The 23,917-nt window shown below is 40.0% G+C and overlaps 1 protein-coding gene across 3 annotated transcripts; it reads right to left on the reverse strand.

Annotated features, from left to right (window-relative positions):
* Positions 1 to 628: 628 nt before the first annotated feature.
* LOC130920624 (uncharacterized) lies at positions 629 to 21,981 on the reverse strand. Of its 3 annotated transcripts, none has more exons than XM_057843969.1 (11): positions 21,846 to 21,981; positions 21,554 to 21,702; positions 21,322 to 21,472; positions 15,856 to 16,212; positions 8,908 to 9,189; positions 6,907 to 6,930; positions 6,738 to 6,839; positions 6,633 to 6,663; positions 6,505 to 6,554; positions 6,142 to 6,176; positions 629 to 932 (listed from the first exon to the last, which is right to left on the reverse strand). In XM_057843969.1, exons 1-11 carry the CDS (start codon positions 21,904 to 21,906, stop codon positions 843 to 845), a joined length of 1,332 nt encoding a protein of 443 aa, XP_057699952.1. In that variant the 5' UTR covers positions 21,907 to 21,981; the 3' UTR covers positions 629 to 842. The 3 variants fall into 3 exon arrangements, with proteins under 3 accessions (XP_057699952.1, XP_057699951.1, XP_057699953.1); XM_057843968.1 differs by having other exon boundaries at positions 6,738 to 6,860; XM_057843970.1 differs by lacking the exons at positions 21,322 to 21,472; positions 21,554 to 21,702 and having other exon boundaries at positions 6,738 to 6,860; positions 21,846 to 21,965.
* Between the last annotated feature and the right edge of the window lie 1,936 nt (positions 21,982 to 23,917).

Here is a 23,917-nt window from a genome sequence, read left to right on the forward strand (position 1 = left end):
AGACTGAATGTGTTCAGTCCTTTTTTTCTTTTGTTATTTTTTTTTAATCCTGGTTCTTATCAAATATCTAATTTTTTTTTTGAAAAACCGGCACCAAAACTAACAATAGCTAAACTAAAACTAATAAATTTAAGGAAAATTAAAACTTCATCAACAACCATCAGCTCTCTTTGCGCCCACCCCCCTTGGCCCCTACCACAGGTGGTTAGACCTTCGAAAGGAGAACCCACGTTGCCCATGAGTACACCGAGCACCTGCTTAAGGCCTGGCTCCAAAGAGGGATCCCAGGTTACCAGCGTCCAGGCAAGGGCAACGCATTTTCAAAACTGGTTTTCTTCATGAGGGTCTTTTGATTCATACTTCGTCCGGTCCCTTACCTCACCAGGGGCACAAAGCCTCGGACAACATAGCTCCTAAGATCATTGTGACACACAAACCCCTTCACCACAATAAGGTAACGACTCATACATGTTTAATGTTCTGCAAAACAGAATTATTTTCTTCAGATGTTGTCAGCCAAAACTATTGAGTAAGTGCATACTATACATAGAAAAAATATGATGACTAAATTATACTGTATCAACTCGAATGATGAATAATGAAAACATCCTGCAATAGAAACCACAGGTACAGTTGGCAGATTTTATTCAGTCGTAATGGCTCAGTGGCAGGTAAATAAAGTAAACATCACATCCTGTCTAATTGTGCAAGTGTGCCTCTCCACATGAAACAGGATATTGGAAAAAAGGAAATTGCTTTTCCTGTCCCGTTGCGTTTAAAGCTAACTGATGTTTCACAAACACACGACAATAAAGTATAAATATATGGAGAGAGAGAAAATTCTAAGGGATGGGGTTTGTGAATGTAGAGTGGGAGTTCCATGATGGGGATCTGCAGGAGGTGTCTGTGCCCATGTCCCCGCTAGCCCATCCCTGTACACACACAAGTACAGAAACAACATCAACGTAATCACAACACAAGCTCTGAGCACCTCAGCATGAAAGCATTTCCTGCAGCATAGCCTCTAGTTTGTCTCTGTTTTTGGTAAACTCTCACACAGGTTGGGGGGATTTTCACATTTGGAGCTTTCCCAAATAGCACAATTTGACCTTGATTAGGAGTTTGAACTTTTGAAATCCTCTGATGGTAAACTGTCTGGCCTAACATCGAACACCATGCAGGCAGACCAGTCAGGCCACCACACATTGTGGCACTATAATTGATTCGTTAGTCACCTCTTAGTTATTGCTCGGGACTGTTGATCTTAATTAGTCAAGTTCTTCACTCTTACTTTGGCTAGCCTACTTGGACTATTATTCCTTCCACACCTGTCCTGAGTCTAGGTAACTAATATATACCATAACTTCTACTGTATTCCTCAACTTCTCACAACTGTGCACATTGGCATTTTTAAAAGATCTAATCAAATCTATGCTTAAAGGGCCAGAACATATTTATCATGTGCATCCCAGTGAACAGAATCTTGTTTAATAAATTTAAAGGGTAGGTGAAGACTTCTACTCATGAGCATTTTACTCGTTTCAATTGTTCAATTTCAATTGAGTTCATCATTCACTGTCTCAAAACTCACATTACACCAAATTTCTTTGAGTTGACCGCGTAGTTTTTGAGCTACTGCCATACTCAGAGTTTAAGGGCAGAAAAGTGTCATTGCATGTAATTGACTTTTCTATATATGAAAAAATTTAAATTAAGAGTTTTCCGGTAAAATATTGTCTAAACCTTTTTAAGCAATAAAACAAACAACAAAAATGAATGAAATGAACAGAAAAGATGTTTTTATAATGGGTCAGAATTACATTTCGAACAGATCATGGGACTAGCATCTTAGACGGTCATTTGCTTTGTTTAGCCAAAACCACCCGAGGACCCAAGAGGCAAGATGGGTATGCGTAATTATTTCAAAAGCAACAACAACTACTGTGCAAGAACCAAGGATTGAAAATGTGGACCATGAAACGCCAGGGAGCACCGCCAAAATGATAAGCGGAGTTTCAATTTGCTTCACTAAAGACGCTAATTGTGCAACAGAGCTACCACCGGTGTCTTGCCAATGCAGTTACCCCCGTCAAAAATTGTATACCCTGGCCGCGGAAGCACACACACACACACATTAGTTATAAGGTACTGTATGTTGACTTAAACAATTAATTGGAGCCAGAAAAGAACCACAGTTATATGTTTTGGACATCGACGAAACTCCATACAGGACTTGAATTGCAGTAATAACAGTTATAGGTCATCGTACGAGTAAAACAGTAAAACAATAAACATTGCCTTTTTTTTACTTTCAGTACGTATATTATGTTATACGACAGGAAAAAAAATGGGGGATGGATGGGCCATGTTTTAAAACCTTGTAGATAACTACATAACCAAAACACGGAAATCAAGCAAATCAGTGCAGCGCAGTGGCTCCGCCCAGGGGATACAACTTTTTGACGGGGGTAACTACATTGGCACGACAACGGTGGGCATAACATATTCAATGGTTGACGATCTTGGCAAAAATAACAGCGGTCCTAAGCAGCCTGATTCAGAATTCCCCTCAAGAATGATGGGGAAGAAAAAAAACAACAACAAAAAAACGCTAATTTTCAAGTTATTATTATAAATATTCTTGTAAGTTTATTTTATTGCTGACACTGTGTTTCGGGGTCATCAACATGTTGTGCCCCCACTGCCCCAAAAGTCAAACTCCTATGGTTACTGCCATACCAACACCTTAGCAACGAGGGACGCACCTCACTGCCGGTGTTCTAAAACATCAGAATGCCCATCATATGATGGTACCTCTCATTACAGAGCATGCGTGTGCATGTGTAGGACGAAATTGTACATGAACTAGCTTTCCATTCATCGTGGTGGCGTACTGGAGACGATGGGGAAGCAACATAAGGATTTCACCGATGGTTTCATGCTACATTTTATTGTATAGACTACATGTTTTTTAATTTTACTTATAAAGATACCCAAAAAGAGCTAAGCATTTTCTTTATTTTCGAACCATTTTCGGATTGTAAATTCTGCTATCACCTTTCGCCATGGGTCACGTTCTATGTTCTACATTGGGTAATCACGTTTATAGCATTATTCACTGCATCGTTAAATTTAAACTATTTGATTATCGTCGTTGTAGCAGGTATACGTTACCTGTAACATGATGTAGAAATGTTCCATATATTAAAACATCTTCGTAGCATACAGAGGAATGCTACTCTTGTAATCAATGGAACATTGTCGAAGCATAGGCTTACGTAGAATGCTACTCTGAATACGTAAACTCGCACGATAGATGTAGTTGTCGGACTGGCATACGGGTATGCTATTCTGATAAAGTACGCTGGTCTGGCAGAACAATGGCCGCTACCTGATGACGTCATTTCCTGAAAACCTCGCTAGCACTCCAATACGAAAGTATAGCAACACGCTATCCTCGCCATATAATGCAAATATTTTCTGGATTTTATTCGTGATATTCATCATGCCATCTCGGTGTGTAGCGATGAATTGCTCACATGAAAGCTCGAGACTCTATGAGTGGCCCAAAAAACCTTCTGCAAGAATTCGGACAGAACTTCTCCCCAGCTCCTCGATCGCGTCTTTGTTTTCAACATTTCAGCGACCACAGCTTTGGAAGCCTAGGAGGATACAACCTTTGTTTTTCAAAGACATACGTAGACCCTTACTGGCTTTTCTAATTCTAAAATTTAATGCAATTCTGTTGATATAGGAGGGCAAAACCAACTGCCTGTTCATTGAAGTGCGACCTGTTTTTGTTTTGTTTTGTTGCTTGCCTGTCATAAAACATCTGATAGATTGTCTATTCATGGCAATTTGATACATTTATTACTAGATCTATATACTACTTGTCTGTTTTTGCAATTACTGAATGACTAGGGAAAGAAAGGTTCAGAGAGAAATCACGATGCTAGACATAGGCCTACCACTCTTCCTTTCGCGAAGTGTTGAGCTGCGAACCGGGGTCATCACCAACGTCTGCTATGCGCGTAAATCGTCGTCATCTGACGCCTCAGCTTCAAACATGTAGGGATTAATTGTAGATCATCTTTCCTGGGTGCATTTGCCATCATTAGCGTGACGAAAGTGCGATCCTGAATGGGTACTTTCAGTGGAAATACCACTGATATCATTGCTGCTGTTATGCTCACTGTGAACAGTCTTCTGTTGCGTTCGGGAAATTACGTCACACTTTTGGGAATGTAGTATTGATGGAGTGCTACAAAATTTAAAAACCGCAAATTATCCTCGCAGTTACGTGTCAGAAATTACATGGTTGTTTCGACGAACTCATCCAGAGTTTATTTTCGTAAAATTACAACAGAATCCAAAAAGCTCTTCACCTGCCCTTTAAGAAAAAAAAACTTTAAGAAAAACATAATTTTTATTTTTCTGAGTGGAGAAAAATGTAAATAAAAGTCAATATTTCCAAGAGCGTGGAGCAGACATTTTATCGATTCAGGTACTTTTTTAGCCAATCAAATACAAGTATCACATAATGCCCACACTTCCTCTTGATAACATTAATAGGTATTATCAGTGTTGTTAATAGAATATTTTGAGTTAGAATATAACGGCGTTACTAACGGCGTTATTTTTTTCAGTAATAAGTAATCCAATTAATTAATTTTCTCATCTTGGCAACGCCATTACCATTACTGAGGCGGGAAAGGCGTGCGTTACTATGCGTTACTAAGTTGATTGAATAAAAAAAGTCTGAGAGAGATGGACTAACGGAGACGAGAGAGCAGAGCAGGAGTGGGGAAGACACCGTTACAAACGCGATGCTAGGTGGCTCCAATAATACCTGACTGTAGCCGATAGCCTACAAACTACGCCCACATGATACGGTAGATATCACATATTATAGAACTAGATGCAAATGACAGACGCGGCTGCATTGGCAACATGTTTTAAGGACTACATGCGTTAGTAAACAGCCGCCATCTTAAAGGTTAATTAAATTAAAGGTTAATTAAAGGTTACATAAAGGTTAATACTTAGTCTCTCAGGAAGGCTCTGATGTAGAGATCCTTCATGAAACAGTTTTAAAACATGTTGAAAGTAGACAGAAGGGAACTAATGCAATAACGGGAGCAATTTTAACAACTTCAACGGTTGATTCACAACTTTAAATGACTTCCACACATAGCAAAGGTTACTATCTAGTTATCGCAATGCCCTTGTGTCTAGTTAAGTGGAGGGTAAAGAATTGGGCTTGGGCCAGTTGTCCCCCAAACCCTTTAAACTTCACATTGTGTGACCTTTCTTTTTTTTTTTTTTTTTTTTTTTTTTTAATAGAAAAAAAAAAAACATGAAAATTATCACTAGTTACTTTGCCAAGTAACTAATTACTCTTACATTCAGGTAACTGAGTTACTAACGCAATTACTTTTTGGGAGAAGTAATTTGTAACTGTAATTAATTACTTTTTTTAAAGTAAAATTAACAACACTGGTTATTATGACATGCACCTGTGCTGGGTCTATCAGTATGTGCCTGCGAATAACTGACGTTGCAAGATGACTGCGCTTATAAGCTGTATTTTTTTTGTTTTGTTTTTAAACTTAATTTTTTCCACTATCAAAGGTCTAGGAATTGCAGGGCTTGCATGCATAAATACTTTGGGCAACTGTCTATCACATGAAGGTCATTTATACTACGTGTTGTTGTCTGTCACTTCAATCACCTAATATTAGCTGAGACAACACAAAGACAATATTGTCATTCAGAATTATTCCTATTGAAGATCTATGGTCCACTGTTTACGAGTTAAGTGATCTAGTCCATCATATTTTTGGAATAGACCCATAATGGCGATCAGTCATCTATTGCCCAGTTGTTGTGATTTCAGTGGGACATGCCCAAAACACTTCACCAGAGACACTTCCGGAAGGCACCCTAATCAGATGCCCAAGCCACCTCATCGAGCCTGTTCCAGCAGCAGATCCTCCAAAAAGTTGACCTCAACATCAATAAAAGTCTTATCTATAGTTGTACAAAGTTTGTTACAAAGGTTGATTAACTTATTGACAGATCATCTTGTGCTGATAATCATTGGAGAATTTTTGATCGTGTTAGCTGATGAGTAATAATTACCTGGGAGGTGACACTGGTACGCCTGAGGGTGAAGTCTGGGAAGAAAAAGACTATATTATCGTAACAGCATTTTACTCAGTGTTTCCTCAAACACGATTAACAATTTTACAGAGAACCGTTACACCACATAATCAAACAAAATGTCATAAAAGTATATGGCCTACTGGATACTGGACTAATGGCAATCTCGTTTCATTTTATGTACCTTCTGCCATCTAGTGGAGTTATTGGCATGGATAAATGAACAAGATTCCTAAATTATTGTGTAAACTAACACTGTAATCAGAAAGAAAAAGTGAATTTTCAAATTTTTGGACAGTTGTTGTAAATCACTGAGCAAGAGCATAAAAATTAAACTCTCACCAACAACATGGTCCTTCGCATGAACTTGAGTCCAAAACTTTGCCTCCAGCCTTAGTAAATAAACACTTCAGTATTTCATTTTCAGATATTAATGAAGAATAAATCATAATTTGTGCTGCGATCGGTACCTTTTCTTCTGTTGATCAGCTTTGACTTTCACTTCAGGAAAAGAAAGCGTATTTGAGGCTGTATAAATGCAAGTGACATCTGTAGAGGTGCAATGGTGGAAATACCTTTTTTGTGAACTACCACCACCAGTAGGGCCAGCGAGCAGAGAAAGAGCACCACAGCAGAAAGGGAGCCAAGTATAAGAGGCCAATCTACGCCTGATATATCTGCACAAATAGGATACAGACCTACGAAATGAGGAATGACAATTTCTTCACATTAATATAATCATACCTTTTTGTGGTGGAGGAGGAAGAACTGAAAAAGAGAAAAAAATTACATGTAAATCCATGCAAAGCTATGAAAGTAACCATCCATTCATCCATTCTCTTGAGACCTTGCACCCATTAGGGTCGCGGTCATTTTTTACAAAATGATTATATCATTTAATGGTGGGTAGCAGAAATGCGTAACATTATAGTCCGCAGCTCTTTGTCACACACTAGCGATTGAAAAGCACTCATTTACAGAGGACCTGCAAATAAAAACATATGGCCCTGTAACTACGTTTGAAACGTCGCGTACAACAAATTATGCTCTATTTATTATTGATTAACCATAAAAGTGTGCTGCAATTGTCAAGGAAGAAGTGGATTGCTGCATTTTTGATTGGCAATTACATCTTGAGGGTTCTTTTTTTTTTTTTACTGGTAATTATCGCAGCAAAATATTCCCACACTACGTGACAAATTCCAACGGTTCTGTGCCTAACGTGTATGTGAATGGTTGTTGTCTATGCCCGGGGTCCTCAGTTAGTGGACCGCGATCCACGACCGGACAACTGCACACCTCTCTGCGGACCCAGAGCAAACGGCATTTTTCAACAATTTTTTTTTTTTTTTTTTAAACATATATTATTTGTATGAATCGTCAATCTATCGCTATGCGCTACAATTCTATCGCTAAATTCTGTTTCATTTTTAGTCAAATATCTTCCATGTTCCCACTTCTGTTGTCATCTCTAAGACAACGATGCGTTGATTGGCTGAGAGAGCCTGTATGGATGCACTGATTGGCTGAGAGAGCGTGCATAGATGCGCTGATTGGCTGCGAGAGTCTGCATGCTGCTAGCTAGCTAGAGTGGACGGACCGCATCAGTGTGAAAAACAAGTCGCACCCGGCACTTTTCAATCTGTTTTCTGTTTGCCACCAGTAGAAGACCGAATCTAACAAAATGGCATGCTCAAAGCTGAAAATCGCCGTCTCAATGAGGAATGGACTGACAAATATGCGTCCACTTTACCAACTGCAGGTACCAAACCTATGTGCTGAATAGACTTCAAGACAGTTTGCTCTGATAAAAAGTGAAAATGTGAAACGCCATTATGTTATAGAGCACAGCTCTTTTGAAGAGAAGTTTCCTCCTAAATCAGAATTGAGAAAGCAAGAAATTAACAGGTTGAAGCAGTCATACAGTATCAAGAGTCAAGGAAGGTTATTGTTAAATCTATGACACAACAACAAATTGCAACGGAGTGCTCACTCAGAGTGTTGTGGGTGTTGGCCAAACATAAGCCGTTCACTAATGGAGAAATAATAAAATAGTGTATGATTGAAGTGATGAAAGCATTGTTCGAAGGAAAAGAAAAGGAGGAAATGACAACAAAAATCAATTCTCACTCTCAGATTCATCAACTACAAGACGCACTGAAGTACTGGCTGATGATGTTAGTAAACAGCTTTGTGACCCCTAAATGCTATTTCTCTCATTGAGCAGTGTTAAATTTACTGTCAATAAATATAATGTTTGCACCTTAATGACAGAGCTTATAATTTATGTTCTGTACATGTGAACATGTACTGCACTACTTGCACATTTTCTTTTTTGTCCAGCAGTGTTTTACAGTTACAAAATGTACTGTCAATAGTTATTGTTTGCACTTCAATGACAGATCTTGTCAATTATTTAGTGTACATGTGTAAACATTGGACTTGCATGTTTTTTGTATTCTATTTTAAGTCAAGAAAATGTTTTATTAATTTATTTTTATTTAATCGGAATGTGCACTGAATTTTTGTTTGGTCAAAAGAAAACCACCTTGACCACCTTCGACCTCCCTTGTACTTGACCGACATGAATAAATGGACCCATGCTTGTATGAAAAAAAATCATTGTGGACCTTCAAGATTTGTATTTGAAGACCCCTGGTCTATGCAGTATGCACGCTGCATCTTGCTGAAAGTCAGTTGGAATAGTCTAATTTACCAGCGTTCCTAAAGAAGTCAAATCCATACCTTTGGAAACAGCCAAAGGCTGACTGCGTTCAGAATTGGTCCACTGTCCTCCCAAGAAGATGCTGTACTGGCATTGGTACAGGGCCACAAGAGTGTCCTGAACTGGCAGTGGGAAGATGGTCTCATGGCTAGTGACCTGTAAATGGTGACTGGCTACAGGAAGTTTGCTGTCCAGTAGGTACAAGGAGAACACTGCTCCGGGGTACGCAGCTGAGCCCCTACAGACCATATGCCACACTTGTGTGTGTTGTTGGAGAACTAGGGTTGGTACAGGCAGAGCATCTGGACACATTTTCCAAAAAAAGAATATTAGAAGATATCACAAATATTTCTGTTTTTTCTTTTGACTTAAATACTAGACGACATAATGTACTCAAATTTATGATAAGTGATTAGATAAGTTTTACAGGTTTTATTTTTGATAAGTTTATGATAAAACAACCTTAACCCTTTATATGTCACTCATTGGCTGTCATTGACGGTGCTAGATACCCAATCCATTTTAAGTCATTTTTAGTCTCAACTCGAGGCAGTCAAAATGGATTGAATATCTAGACCCATCAATGGCATTGAAAGATAATCATTCGATGCTGACCATCCCAGTTCAAACTGATGTCAGTTGTTGTCAATGGCAGGCAGTTAAATAATATCAGAGGTGGGTAGAGTAGCCAAACATTTGACTCGGGTAAGAGTAGCGCTACTTCAAAATAATATTACTCAAGTAAAAGGAATCGTCCAAAAAATGTACTCAAGTACAAATACAAAAGTATTTTGGTGAAAAGAATATTCAAATAATGAATAAAATTGAGATTAACTGCTTACGATGTTAGATTTTTTTTTTTTTTTTTTAAACAATGGTATTTTTATGCTCAGCACAAAGTTATCTATATGAACTGTTATTATTATACTATAGTATAACCGAAGTTGGGGGGGTCATTAAATTCAATCTAGAGAAAATAATCTACAGAAATGAAGTATTTTTTGTCCAAAGAGAATGAGTGCCCTCTAGTGGAGAAAACATATTTCTTATTATGAAACTAAAAAGATCATATCTCCGGTTTTCCGTGATCAGTCGGTGCAAAAAAACTGGGAGAGAGGTTAAAATCCACGTTTTCAAGTCATATTGACGGCAGAGCTCTGTGTCAAATACTTATAGTTTTTTTCGGTGCTTTAAAGACGTGATCATAGAATGGCAAGCTTGACTCTGATTGGTATAATGGAGTCATGTGATCATTGCTGTGACGTGTCATTGGTGAAGGTGAAACTGGTAGAGCTGATGAACTGTTTTTATTTTTTAATTTTTTTTGAAAAAAATTTTTTAACCTGTCCTGTTCAGCTGTTTGACACGGAGAATGGAAGTCTGAGTGCCCGGTTGGTCTGAACAGTTTTAATGTTTCACATTGAGAGTATGACATACTCCCATTGTGATCATTCACATACCTCGTTTATTTTGACAAAACAGCGAACAGGAAGGGGTTATGTGGGAACAGAAGAAAAAAAACACAAGAGAAGAAAAAAACATAAACAACAACAAGAAATACATTGAACATCTACACTAACTACTAACATGTTGGTGCTATCGTCAGCTAGATGTATTTCCGGTTGACACCATGTGGGGGGCCTGTTGACCAGGGAAAGAAGGGGACGGGGGTGGGGGAGTCTGTAAGCTAAGTGATTGAAAGGGGAAGAGTGTACACAAATCAGCTCTGTTATCTAGAACCCAGTAATCTTGTGAATCCCTTATGAGTGTAAACCCGTTAGCGACCGACCATATGCCGCCAATCCCGGCACCGGGAACCCCCACCCAAACGCGTCCTATCACATCCAACCCCACGCGAGCCCCACCAAGCGCGTGGCAGCCACGCAGACAAGCGAAGACGCCACGCCAACCAAGGGCCACGGCCCCCACCCAGCCAGCCCGGGGAGGGGGTTGTGGGGGGTTGAGCGCAGCCCATCCCTCCTCCCACAGCCCAGCAAAGGAGCCGTCACCCCCCCCCCCTCCCGGGTGGTCCCCCGGGCCACCCGCACACCCATTTACCGGCCTTCAGGGATGGCGAGAGGGGACGCACCACCAACCCAACGCCAACCCCCAGGACCGCCCAAACTAGCCACAGCCGCAGCCCCCCAACCAGCACGGCACACCATGGGACCCCCAGCGGCCCACCAAGCCCAGGGCAGGACAGGCAACATCCAGCCGATACACCGGCGCCCAGCCAGCGACCAGCGACAGAGCACAGGGCGGACATCCAGTCGAAGAAGAGAGGGGAAGTCGGAGGCAGGAGGACACCGAGGAGCCGCCGCGGGGCGACGCGAGATCGGAGCCCCGACCTCCCCCCACTCCCGCAGCCGGCAGCCCAGGCAGACGGGAGGCCACGCCCCGGGAGCCACACCATAGAGAAAAAAAATGTGGGACCCACCTACCACCCTAAAAGAGTAGAGCCTAGTAGAGCCACTGTTGGTGTCTAGGGCAAAAACAAAAACAAATGAAATCTAATAACAAAGAGAGAAAATTTAACAACCACTGTAGCCCAAAGTAGCGGAGTGAGAGAAGCGTTTCTTCTTCACAAATCTACTTAAGTAAAAGTAAAAAGTAATGCTTAGTAAAACTACTCTTAGGACTACTCTTATTTTCATCAAAAAGTTATTCAAGTAAATGTAACGGAGTAAATGTATTGCATCACTACCCACCTCCATATGCGGCGATATGCCTCCCCGCCCGGTGGCCGAAAATGTCATCGCATGTAATTAAGACTGCCCCCGGTAAAATTTTGTCTATACATGTTGTAAAGCAATAAAATAAACAACAACAATGAATGAAATTATAAGAATAATTTTTATAATGGGTCAAAATTCTTTTTCGAACACTTCATGTGACTAGCACATTGGAGACAGCCATTTTCTTTTCTTAGGCAAAACCACCTGAGGACAGATTCCTGGCTGGAATATTCAGTCAAAAAGGATGTGGCATCTACTTCTCCACTAGGTAAGACAGAAAAACGTGCGTGCTCACACACGCACACCCACACACACACAGCTAGGATGCCAGTATGTACGAGCATGGGCTAAGCTACTCTATGATGTTGTAAGTTAATTTGATTGCTGCCACTGCCTTTTGGGGTCATCAACATGTTTTACCCCCCTGCCACAAGTCAAACTCCGCCTGTGCCATTCTCTGAATATCATGAAATAATTTTTAAAAAATCAATAAAATCAATTTTAGAGCGTCATTGTAGGCTGTAACTAGAGTGTATTTCTGTTTTAATTCACTGTAATTTGATTAATTTGCTTTTTAATATTTTCAGGATTTTTCATTTTAATTATTTTAAAAAATATATATGATTAATAATTTATATACACTATATACTGTGTATATACTGTATATAAATATATACAGTATCTGGCAGAAAACACAGACAAGGCGGAAAAAGCAGTTTCTGCTCTAGCACCCCTCTTTAAAATTAACTGCTTTATTTTAACCCAAAAGAACTGTTGTGTTTGATAGAACAATATGTCTATATGCTGCCATAGCAGATACATGGCGCATTAAGCCCCTGAACTATTTTTAATTTGTCCGTTTTACCCTGGAGAACCCTGTTTACAGACAACGCACAACTGCTTTTGTTTCAACCAAGCCATAAAAAGAAAATAAGTAATTATCTGAGTTATTCGAAATGTCTGTTTTTAGTTTAGAATCATTAATTGATGTGTATTATTTAGTTTTTTTTTTTTTTTTTTAACTTTTAAACATATTACGTCACAATGAAAAAAAATTGTGTCTGAATAAGTCACGTATATATACCTCATAAATATAGCTTAATCTTTTTTTTTTTTTTTATTACAGACGCATTTCCCCCAATATTTTAAATGATAAATAATCAATCCGAGAAAAAAAAAAAAAAAAACGTTTAAAAGGGTAAATATATGAGGAAAAAAATCTCGACCACTCCTTGATGTCTGCGATTTCTGCATTGCGGCCTTGTTATATTTCCATGTTTCACCCATAAAATCCCCCAAAAATCTGGCTGTGGCCATTCACAGCTGTGTCTTGACCCTCGGTGATACATGATACATGGGGTTTTGGGATCGAGAAGAGATAAGTACGCGATAATATCTCGTTAAAATCATGGCGCCTTTAATAATGCTCTCTCATGCGCTCACCTCCAGTTAGGGTTTTGCTGTTTAAAAATATATTTATTTTTTAAATGTCCTCCTTTTAAAAAATTTTCTTCCCCAAGAATATTAAGATTTTAAGCTTTCCAATGATGTATCACACATGCATATAGGACAATTTTGAAATTTGGCCAAATTGGGGGTCTCGGAGCAGAACTTCAAGTGTTTTCCGCCATATATATAGTGGGGCAAATAAGTATTTAGTCAACCACCAATTGTGCAAGTTCTCCTACTTGAAAAGATTAGAGAGGTCTGTAATTGTCAACATGGGTAAACCTCAACCATGAGAGACAGAATGTGGGGGAAAAAACTGAAAATCACATTGTTTGATTTTTAAAGGATTTATATCCAAATTAGAGTGGAAAATAAGTATTTGGTCACCTACAAACAAGCAAGATTTCTGGCTGTCAAAGAGGTCTAACTTCTTTTAACGAGGTCTAACGAGGCTCCACTCGTTACCTGTATTCATGGCACCTGTTTTAACTCATTATCGGTATAAAAGACAACTGTCCACAAGCTCAGTCAGTCACACTCCAAACTCCACTATGGCCAAGACCAAAGAGCTGTCGAAGGACACCAGAGACCAAATTGTATACCTGCACCAGGCTGGGAAGACTGAATCTACAATAGGTAAAACGCTTGGTGTGAAGAAATCAACTGTGGGAGCAATTATTAGAAAATGGAAGACATACAAGAACACTGATAATCTCCCTTGATCTGGGGCTCCATGGAAAATCTCACCCCGTGGCGTCAAAATGATAACAAGAACGGTGAGCAAAAATCCCAGAACCACACGGGGTGACCTAGTGAATGACCTACAGAGTGCTGGGACCACAGTAACAAAGGCTACTATCAGTAACACAATGCGCCGCTTGGGACTCAAATCCTGCACTGCCAGACGTGTCCCCCTGCTGAAGCCAGTACACGTCCAGGCCCGTCTGCGCTTCGCTAAAGAGCATTTGGATGATCCAGAAGAGGACTGGGAGAATGTGTTATGGTCAGATGAACCAAAATAGAACTTTTTGGTAGAAACACAGGTTCTCATGTTTGGACGAGAAAGAATACTGAATTGCATCCGAAGAACACCATACCCACTGTGAAGCATTGGGGTGGAAACATCATGCTTTGGGGCAGTTTTTCTGCAAAGGGACCAGGACGACTGATCTGTGTAAAGCAGGGGTGTCCAAACTTTTTGCAAAGGGGGCCAGATTTGGTGTGGTAAAAATGTGGGGGGCCGACCTTGGCTGACGTCCTTTATGTAGAACAATATATTTAAGCAAATTTTAGCAAGCCATTCTGTGTGTCACATTTGCTTTATTTTTTTTTTTTTTATTAATAATTTCAACAATCTCGCAACTAGCCTTTGTGGCGTTCTCTTTTGACTCTCGGGCTCTTGTGAAATACTGCTGCTGTGAAATTAAACTAGCTTCAAGTTGCTTCAATTTCTCGCTGCGTATCATCCCTATAATCTTGTCGTACATGTCAGCGTGTCTTGTTTGGAATTATCGCCTCACATTGAACTTTTTAAAAACAGCTACCGTCTCTTTGCAAATGAGGCAGACCGAGTTGTTGCGTATTTTAGTGAAGAAATAGTCCAATTTCCACCTATACTTGAAGCGTCGGCTGACACAGTCAACTTTCTTTTTTTTGTTGATTGTCGCCATTTTAGAAAGTTGGAAGGGTCACACGGGGTAATGTTGCTTAGAGTGCTGCTGCCTTTTAGTGGGTAAATGAGGAGCAGCATTTAACGTGTAAGCTACTTCATGTGCTGGTAGCAGCACTGCTGACCAAGTTATTAAGTCTGTGTGCGGGCCAGACGTAATTGATTTTATGACAGAGGCTGGGGGCCCGATGAAATTTGACTGCGGGCCGCATTTGGCCCCCGGGCCGGACTTTGGACATGTCTGGTGTAAAGCAAAGAATGAATGGGGCCATGTATCAAGAGATTTTGAGAGAAAAGCTTCCATCAGCAAGCGCATTGAAGATGAGACGTGGCTGGGTCTTTCAGCATGACAATGATCCCAAACACACAGCCAGGGCAACAAAGAAGTGGCTTCGTAAGAAGCATTTCAAGGTTCTGGACCGGCCTAGCCAGTCTCCAGATCTCAATCCCATAGAAAATCTGTGGAGGGAGTTGAAAGTCCGTCTTGCCCAACGACAGCACCAAAACATCATTGCTCTAGAGGAGATCTGCATGGAGGAATGGGCCAAAATACCAGCAACAGTGTGTGAAAAGCTTTTGAAGAGTTACAGAAAATGTTTGGCCTCCATTATTGCCAACAAAGGGTACATAACAAAAGTATTGAAATGAACTTTTGGAATTGACCAAATACTTACTTTCCACTATGATTTGCAAATAAATTCTTTACAAATCAAACAATGTGATTTTCTGTTGTTCTTTTTTTTTTTTTTTTAAACACTTTCGGTCTATTATGGTTGAGGTTTACCCATGTTGACAATTACAGGCCTCTCTAATATTTTCAAGTTGGAGAACTTGTACAATTAGGGGTTGACTAAAGACTTATTTGATCCATTGTATGTATGTACAGTATTCCATTTATTATTTATCTATTTTAATTAGTATTTAGTTATTGTAATTATTTTTATGGTTGAGACCTGGCGCCCAAATATGTGGACATCACATTTTGGGCCATGTAAGCCACACTTGTATACCAAATCTTACTACAATTCAATGACATGTGGAAGGACGGACTAACAGGTAGGTAGGCGGACGGACGGACGGACGGACAGACGGATAGACAGTATCAGTTAAAATACCTTTCACGTGGATGTGAATGTTGTTGCTGACAGTTGAATTGATAATGTTCTCCCCTCTTCTCATGTGGTACAAGCAGGCATACTCGCCGTCCTCTCCCTTTGTAACTGGCCCTACACTGAACACTCCTGGTTGGGATTCCAAGTTTGATACTTGGACATCATAATGTTGACTGGTCATTGACTCTTCCCCTGAAGATGCCTTAAGCAAAATGAAGGACGTTGGTTTTAAGTCAGACTGAAGAGCAGGGACAGAACACCTGAAGTACACTATGTCGCCACGTTCAACCATCCCATTGCGAGGCTCCACTGATAAGACTGGAGGTGGCAATGTGGGTACAGCCAGAGTGGGGATGACATCTGGAGAGGCAAGCCAAAACACACACTGAATAAACAGAAGTCAGAAAAATCAGTTCTTGGGTTTATAGTCTATGTTTCTTTGCTTAATCTACATCCAGACCAGCAGAAAATCACAATATGTTACTTCCTGTTTGGTTGCTTCGCAACCAGCAACAAATATGGTCAAGCTTTTGCCATTACTGTTCTTCATGCACCCTAATGTGCTGCCTATAGAATGCCCCCAATTTATAGGAACAGTTTGTAGAATGACTTCCAGAAAGCGCTGGAAGCATAAAAGATACACCCCTCTAAGAAACAATGCAATTCATCTAGTAGTTATAGTGGACAATTTTTTAGCGTAGTACCCTGCCGCGGTTTACCGCAGTTGCTCGCCAAACCCCCTGCTGTAACCGTCTGCAGCATGCATTGTGTTTGATGTTGGGAGTAGGCGGGTGCTTTCAATATGAAACGCAGGATGTAAGTACTGCAACTCATATACACACACACCGCACACACACCTAGACCACCGAACAATGAGAGATCATAAGAAGCACCTGCAACAGCAGCGGATGTGATTGTTTATTATTTTATGCCACATATGCCAGTAAAATCTATGGGGGGCCGTTTGGGACATAATTCAGGATTACCTTTCACACACACTAGTCAAACGTTCTCACACACCCTATTGAAACGTTTTCTGCGCACGTATAGATGTGAGATTCTCGCACGCATACATGTGATATTCACGCACACATACATACGAGACGCTTGCACGAATACATGTGAAATATTTTTTGCGCACGCATACATCTGAAATCCACTCACGTTGACATGTGAGACGCTCACGCGCATACATATGAAATCCTTGCACGCTTACATGTGAGACCCTCGCGCGCATACAGATGAAATCCTTGCACGCTTACATGTGAGACCCTCGCGCGCGAATACATATGAAATCCTTGCACGCTTACATGTGAGACCCTCGCGCGCATACATATGAAATCCTTGCACGCTTACATGTGAGACCCTCGCGCGCATACATATGAAATCCTTGCACGCTTACATGTGAGACCCTCGCGCGCGAATACATATGAAATCCTTGCACGCTTACATGTGAGACCCTCGCGCGCATACATATGAAATCCTTGCACGCTTACATGTGAGACCCTCGCGCGCATACATATGAAATCCTTGCACGCTTACATGTGAGACCCTCGCGCGCATACATATGAAATCCTTGCACGCTTACATGTGAAACAATATTTTGGGTGCCATGTTTGTACTACATGTCGAATCCATTTTGACTGGGAGTGGATGGAAAGGAAGATCGGATGTCTAACACTGTCATTACCAGCCGTGAAGTTAAAGCTGGCAGTATTTTTATGCTCCTGAATGTTTCCCATTCAGAAACAGGTCTAACTGTCAACACGTTGCAAAAATGAAACCTGGATGACTCAGGGTGCGTCATTGAGATTCGGCGTCTGTTGTTGTACGGCTGGCGCTGCATTAACTTACCATCACTTCCAGCGAATGTCGACGGAACGTGGGTCCAGAGCATAGCTGCAATCAGCACGAAGTACCGCAAAATATTTGCATAAATATATAGAAATAATGTATGTATATACACATACATATATATACACACATACACTATACAGGGTGATGAAAAAAGAATGGGCCAAAACCATTGCGGTATATTGGGGGGCAATAACTACATTGACACAAGTATTGTATATTTTTGTTTTTATTTCATGCTTTACAAGTGCTCAATGTGACCACCAGCAGCATCACGGACAATCAAGCCGATATGACTTAATTCGTTAAGATTACTTGTTAAAGTAAAAAAAAAAAAAAAAAAAAGTAAGTACTTTCTTATTTAATTAAAAATTTAATAATTTCAGTCTATTTCAATAATTTTGAAATGAATAAATGCGTGATGATTTTGGCACATTGATTTTTAATCACCCTGCACATACATCATATATACAACATTACTTCAATCAAAAAAGTTGGTTCAACCAAAAAAAATTGACTTCAATCAAAAATAATTTTAAAAAATCCAAAGAAAAATAGCATGCAGACACATTTTTTGAGTTTCAAAATCTTTATTTTTGCATTCAAAAAAAATTTTTTTTTCAGTCTTATGTGTGAGAGGTTATTCACTTGTGTGTATAAGAGGCTCTCAGTAATGAGACTGCACAGAATCTCACTTGTGTGTAGAAGAGCATCTCACAAATGACAGTGCACGGCATTTCAGTAGATAGTATACGAGGCGTATTTATAGTAGGAAACAGTACTGGTCCTTTTCAAAATAAACGTATTTACGGCTGAAGCGATATATTTTTACTTGTATAAAGCATCATTCAAGCTTGGCAACATTCTTAATAGAATAAATACATATATATCATCTAAATATGTGTCGTGGACCCTTTTTTTGTGTGTAAAATCACCCTTTTCCTATTTAACATAATGTGCCTGCTTTTATTTTGTAAAATCGTGAGGGGGTGACGTTAGTTTGACCAATAAGCTACATTGTAGCGTCTGACGCAATTGACGTGGGCGTCGACTGTTCCTCCGGTGTTTGGCCCATTGAAATGGAGGCCTCGGGACGCTATTGTGGACGAATCCAGGTTTCTTGCCGATTTCGACCAAGGAAGCGCGGGATGAATTGTCACTCAATGACGGTATGAATATTATGTGGGTGCCAATGCTCGTCTGTTTCTTTGTGTTCCCTTTGATTATTCATTTCAGCGTGCCGCCCGTCTTCCATTGCAAGTATTGGTGGCTCGGTGGTATAGTTCTCGCACGCCGCGCGGGCACTCCGAGACAGATGCCCGGGCACGCCGATGTATCGTGGGGTAGCCTTTGCAGCTAGCCTAGCATCGTGGAACCAGTTCTTCTACGACAACGCGAGCAGACCTGGATATACGGTGTTGGAAATGTCCCACACAACAACAAAGAATTTTTATTATATTTATTTATATCACACTGGTTTGAGCGCAGTATTGTTTTGGTTGGTTTGTTGTTTAAAATGTGTAAAAGAAATAATGTTTGTTTCGCTTCTGAGATGAGAATTCAGTAAACGACATGTGAGCTACTAACTTGCCCCATCCCCAGTACTTAAGTTAATAAGTATGTATATAAAAATGTATCTTTAACTTTAGCTACTACACCGAGTATGGTTTGATAGTCAATATCAGTTTGCATATGATTGATGAAAAAGGTAAAATTTCAAATTTGAAGAAGTCCATTGGAACTGTATTTTGAAATATTAAAAAAAATAAAAGTGTTGCACCCCCCCCCCCCCCCCCACCTCGTTTCCAATTGCCAAATAAATATGCCTTGGAGGCTGAAGTGCAAATTGTGTGTTTATTCACAGATGCAAGACAGTATTACGGTTTATGAATAAAATGTCGCAGTTTAGTTTATTGACCGCATATTATGTGTACATAATTTTATATAGTGAATGTATGTATATAATATGTTTATATATATATGATGTATGTGCAGGGTGATTAAAAATCAATGTGCCAAAATCATCACGCATTTATTCATTTCAAAATTATTGAAATAGACTGAAATTATTAAATTTTTAATTAAATAAGAAAGTACTTACTTTTTTTTTTTTTTTTTTTTACTTTAACAAGTAATCTTAACGAATTAAGTCATATCGGCTTGATTGTCCGTGATGCTGCTGGTGGTCACATTGAGCACTTGTAAAGCATGAAATAAAAACAAAAATATACAATTCTTGTGTCAATGTAGTTATTGCCCCCCAATATACCGCAATGGTTTTGGCCCATTCTTTTTTCATCACCCTGTATAGTGTATGTGTGTATATATATGTATGTGTATATACATACATTATTTCTATATATTTATGCAAATATTTTGCGGTACTTCGTGCTGATTGCAGCTATGCTCTGGACCCACGTTCCGTCGACATTCGCTGGAAGTGATGGTAAGTTAATGCAGCGCCAGCCGTACAACAACAGACGCCGAATCTCAATGACGCACCCTGAGTCATCCAGGTTTCATTTTTGCAACGTGTTGACAGTTAGAGCTGTTTCTGAATGGGAAACATTCAGGAGCATAAAAATACTGCCAGCTTTAACTTCACGGCTGGTAATGACAGTGTTAGACATCCGATCTTCCTTTCCATCCACTCCCAGTCAAAATGGATTTGACATGTAGTACAAACATGGCACCCAAAATATTGTTTCACATGTAAGCGTGCAAGGATTTCATATGTATTCGCGCGCGAGGGTCTCACATGTAAGCGTGCAAGGATTTCATATGTATGCGCGCGAGGGTCTCACATGTAAGCGTGCCAGGATTTCATATGTATGCGCGCGAGGGTCTCACATGTAAGCGTGCAAGGATTTCATATGTATGCGCGCGAGGGTCTCACATGTAAGCGTGCAAGGATTTCATATGTATGCGCGCGAGGGTCTCACATGTAAGCGTGCAAGGATTTCATATGTATGCGCGCGAGGGTCTCACATGTAAGCGTGCAAGGATTTCATATGTATGCGCGCGAGGGTCTCACATGTAAGCGTGCAAGGATTTCATATGTATTCGCGCGCGAGGGTCTCACATGTAAGCGTGCAAGGATTTCATATGTATGCGCGCGAGGGTCTCACATGTAAGCGTGCAAGGATTTCATATGTATGCGCGCGAGGGTCTCACATGTAAGCGTGCAAGGATTTCATATGTATTCGCGCGCGAGGGTCTCACATGTAAGCGTGCAAGGATTTCATCTGTATGCGCGCGAGGGTCTCACATGTAAGCGTGCAAGGATTTCATATGTATGCGCGTGAGTGTCTCACATGTCAACGTGAGTGGATTTCAGATGTATGCGTGCGCAAAAAATATTTCACATGTATTCGTGCAAGCGTCTCGTATGTATGTGTGCGTGAATATCACATGTATGCGTGCGAGAATCTCACATCATACGTGCGCAGAAAACGTTTCAATAGGGTGTGTGAGAACGTTTGACTAGTGTGTGTGAAAGGTAATCCTGAATTATGTCCCTAACGGCCCCCCATAAAAATCAGTGCAGAATGATTTCAGTGGCGGCAAGCTTCACTTTCTTATTGTGTATGATAAATAAGTTTGAGTTGCTCTTACTTGGTTGATGTTGTATGGTTAAATATGGACTGACAGCACTGTACAGGCCTTGCTGGTTCTTGTACAAACAGCAAAAAAGTTCGGGTTTTGTTGCATTGAGTTGGACAGTAAACAGGACCTCTTTAGTGGAAGATCGCTCCAGTGAGTCCACCTTAAAAAATAATCAACACGTACGATCATGTGGATGCACATGCATAAGATCCCCTAAAACATACTCCTAAGAATTAAAAACCTCTTGTCTGAATCTAAACAGTCTGAAGAGTATCCCGAGATGGCCTTCGGAGGCCCGGCAAACCAGGACCACAGAGTTCCCGGATCGTGAACGAATTAGGAGTTCAGGAGCCGGTGGGTTACTGGGAGACGTGGAAGCCCAAAGTGTTCCTAAGAAAAAAAGAAGAAGACCTAACACTAAAGGAACTTGTTCCCCTTTAAGATGAAGCAACAGTACAGCTATGAAATATGTAAACACACTAATTTGAGGTACATAATAATGGACAAGCATGGAAATAGACAGTTTTGCTTACCCCATATAGGAAGAGAAGTGAGCAGTAAAGTTTGTATCCAAAGTGATCGTCTGCTTCGCATTGTTAATTAAAACAAGAGTGGCTGATCAAAGCTGCTTTCAGCAAAAGCTGTTCTCTCTCTTCCTCTCTCTGATTTCTTAATACATATGACATCCTCCTTAAGTCATGCGTGGTGTTGTGATGGAGGGGGTTGAACCTGTAAACACTTCCTCTCGAGTGGTGTCCACCGGTCGGATGCATGATATAATCAGAATAAATAGCCAGCCCACCATTGTCAGTTCTTTTGTCCATTAAATTGTGTTTTTTCTTCACCTCATGGCGATAATTCATTAGGGGCAACGATGGCAGCGCATTTTTGCTGAATGGGTGTTGTCAACAACCGTGTCAAATTTAAATAATTACAAAAATCACCTATATAGACACTAGAATGAGACTTTGAAAATTGCGGAAAATCGATCCATTTTCTCCCCTCTGCGTGATTTGTGGTTGTCCACTGAATGGGATGAAACCATGGCCCACTCAACTGTCAAATTATCGCTACCACTGTATCATCTGTATTATTTATTTGTTTTTTAAATTTTTCGATTTTTATTTCTGTTTCCTTATTCAGTTCTCTTTGTTTTTAACGTTCTTGTTAATTTAATGTGATTTTTACATAGGCTATCATTTTATCTCTTTGGATCTTCATCTGATCTAAAACACTTTGAATTGCCTTGTGTTGAAATGTGCTACACAAATACAGTGTTACGAAAAAGTATCTGAACCTTTTGGAATTTCTCACATTTCTGCATAAAATCACCATCAAATGTCATCTGATAATTGTCAAAATCACACAGATGTAAAAACAGTCTGCTTTGACTAAAACCACCCAAACATTTATATGTTTTCATATTTTAATGAGGACAGCATGCAAACCATAACAAATGGGGGGAAAATAAGTAAGTGAACCCTCTGCCTAAGGAGATTTAAAGAGCCATTTAAACCAATTTTTACCAAACAATTTAAGTCAGGTGTGTGCCCAATCACTGATGAGCTGTTTAACCCCTTCATGCCAAATGTATCACATTTGATACACTTAAAATTTCATGATCTTGAGACTAATTCAGAATTTTGAAATATCTTTCCTCAAAAAAAAAATAATGGATGCAAGCCAACTCATGCATCTGCAGGTTCCATGAGAAAAATAAGAGGATTTAGCAAGGGTTATAGATATTAGAGCGCTTATTAAATATATATATATATGTTTTTTTTCTTTTTTAGACATGCGATTAAGGATTGTTGATTTATATAAAGCTGGGAAAGGATACAAAACTATCTCTAAAAGTCTGGATGTTCATCAATCAACAGTCAGAGAAGTTGTCTACAAAAAGAGAGAGTTTGGCACTGTTGCTTCTCTCCCAAGGAGATGTCAAGAGTTAAGCACAGAGTACTCAGGGAGGTTAAAAAAAAAAAAAAAAAAAAAAGAACCCTAGAGTGTCTGGTAAAGACTTACAGATATCATTAGCACAGTCCAATATCTCTTTGCACTCATCAACTAAAAGTAACCCCAAGAATGGTGTTCATGGGAGGACTCCACGGAGGAAGTCACTGCTGTTAAAAAAAAAAAAAAAAACATTGTTGTTCGTTGTTAATGTTCACAAAAAGGCACTCAGACAAGTTTTGGCAAAATATTTTGTGGACTGATAATACCAAAGTCGAATTGTTTGGGAGTAACACACAACGTCATGTGTGGAGGAAAAATGGAACAGCTCACCAACATCAACACCTCATCCCCACCGTGAAGCATGGTGGAAGGAGTATCATGATTTGGGGCTCTTTTGTTGCCTCAGGGCCTGGACAGCTTGCCATCATTAATAGAAGAATGAATTCAAAAGTTTATCAGGATGTTTTTTCAGGAAAACCTGAGGCCGTCTGTCAGAGAGTTGAAGCTAAAAAGAGGATGGATGCTGCAACACAAAAAGGGTCCAAAACACGGAAGTAAATCAACTTCAAAATGTTTTCAGCAGAACAAAATACACGTTCTGGAGTGGCCAAGTCAAAGTCCAGACTTGAACCCCATTAAGATGCTGTGG

The sequence above is a fragment of the Corythoichthys intestinalis genome, chromosome 8, assembly GCF_030265065.1.
Source record: "Corythoichthys intestinalis isolate RoL2023-P3 chromosome 8, ASM3026506v1, whole genome shotgun sequence".
NCBI classification, from domain to species: domain Eukaryota; kingdom Metazoa; phylum Chordata; class Actinopteri; order Syngnathiformes; family Syngnathidae; genus Corythoichthys; species Corythoichthys intestinalis.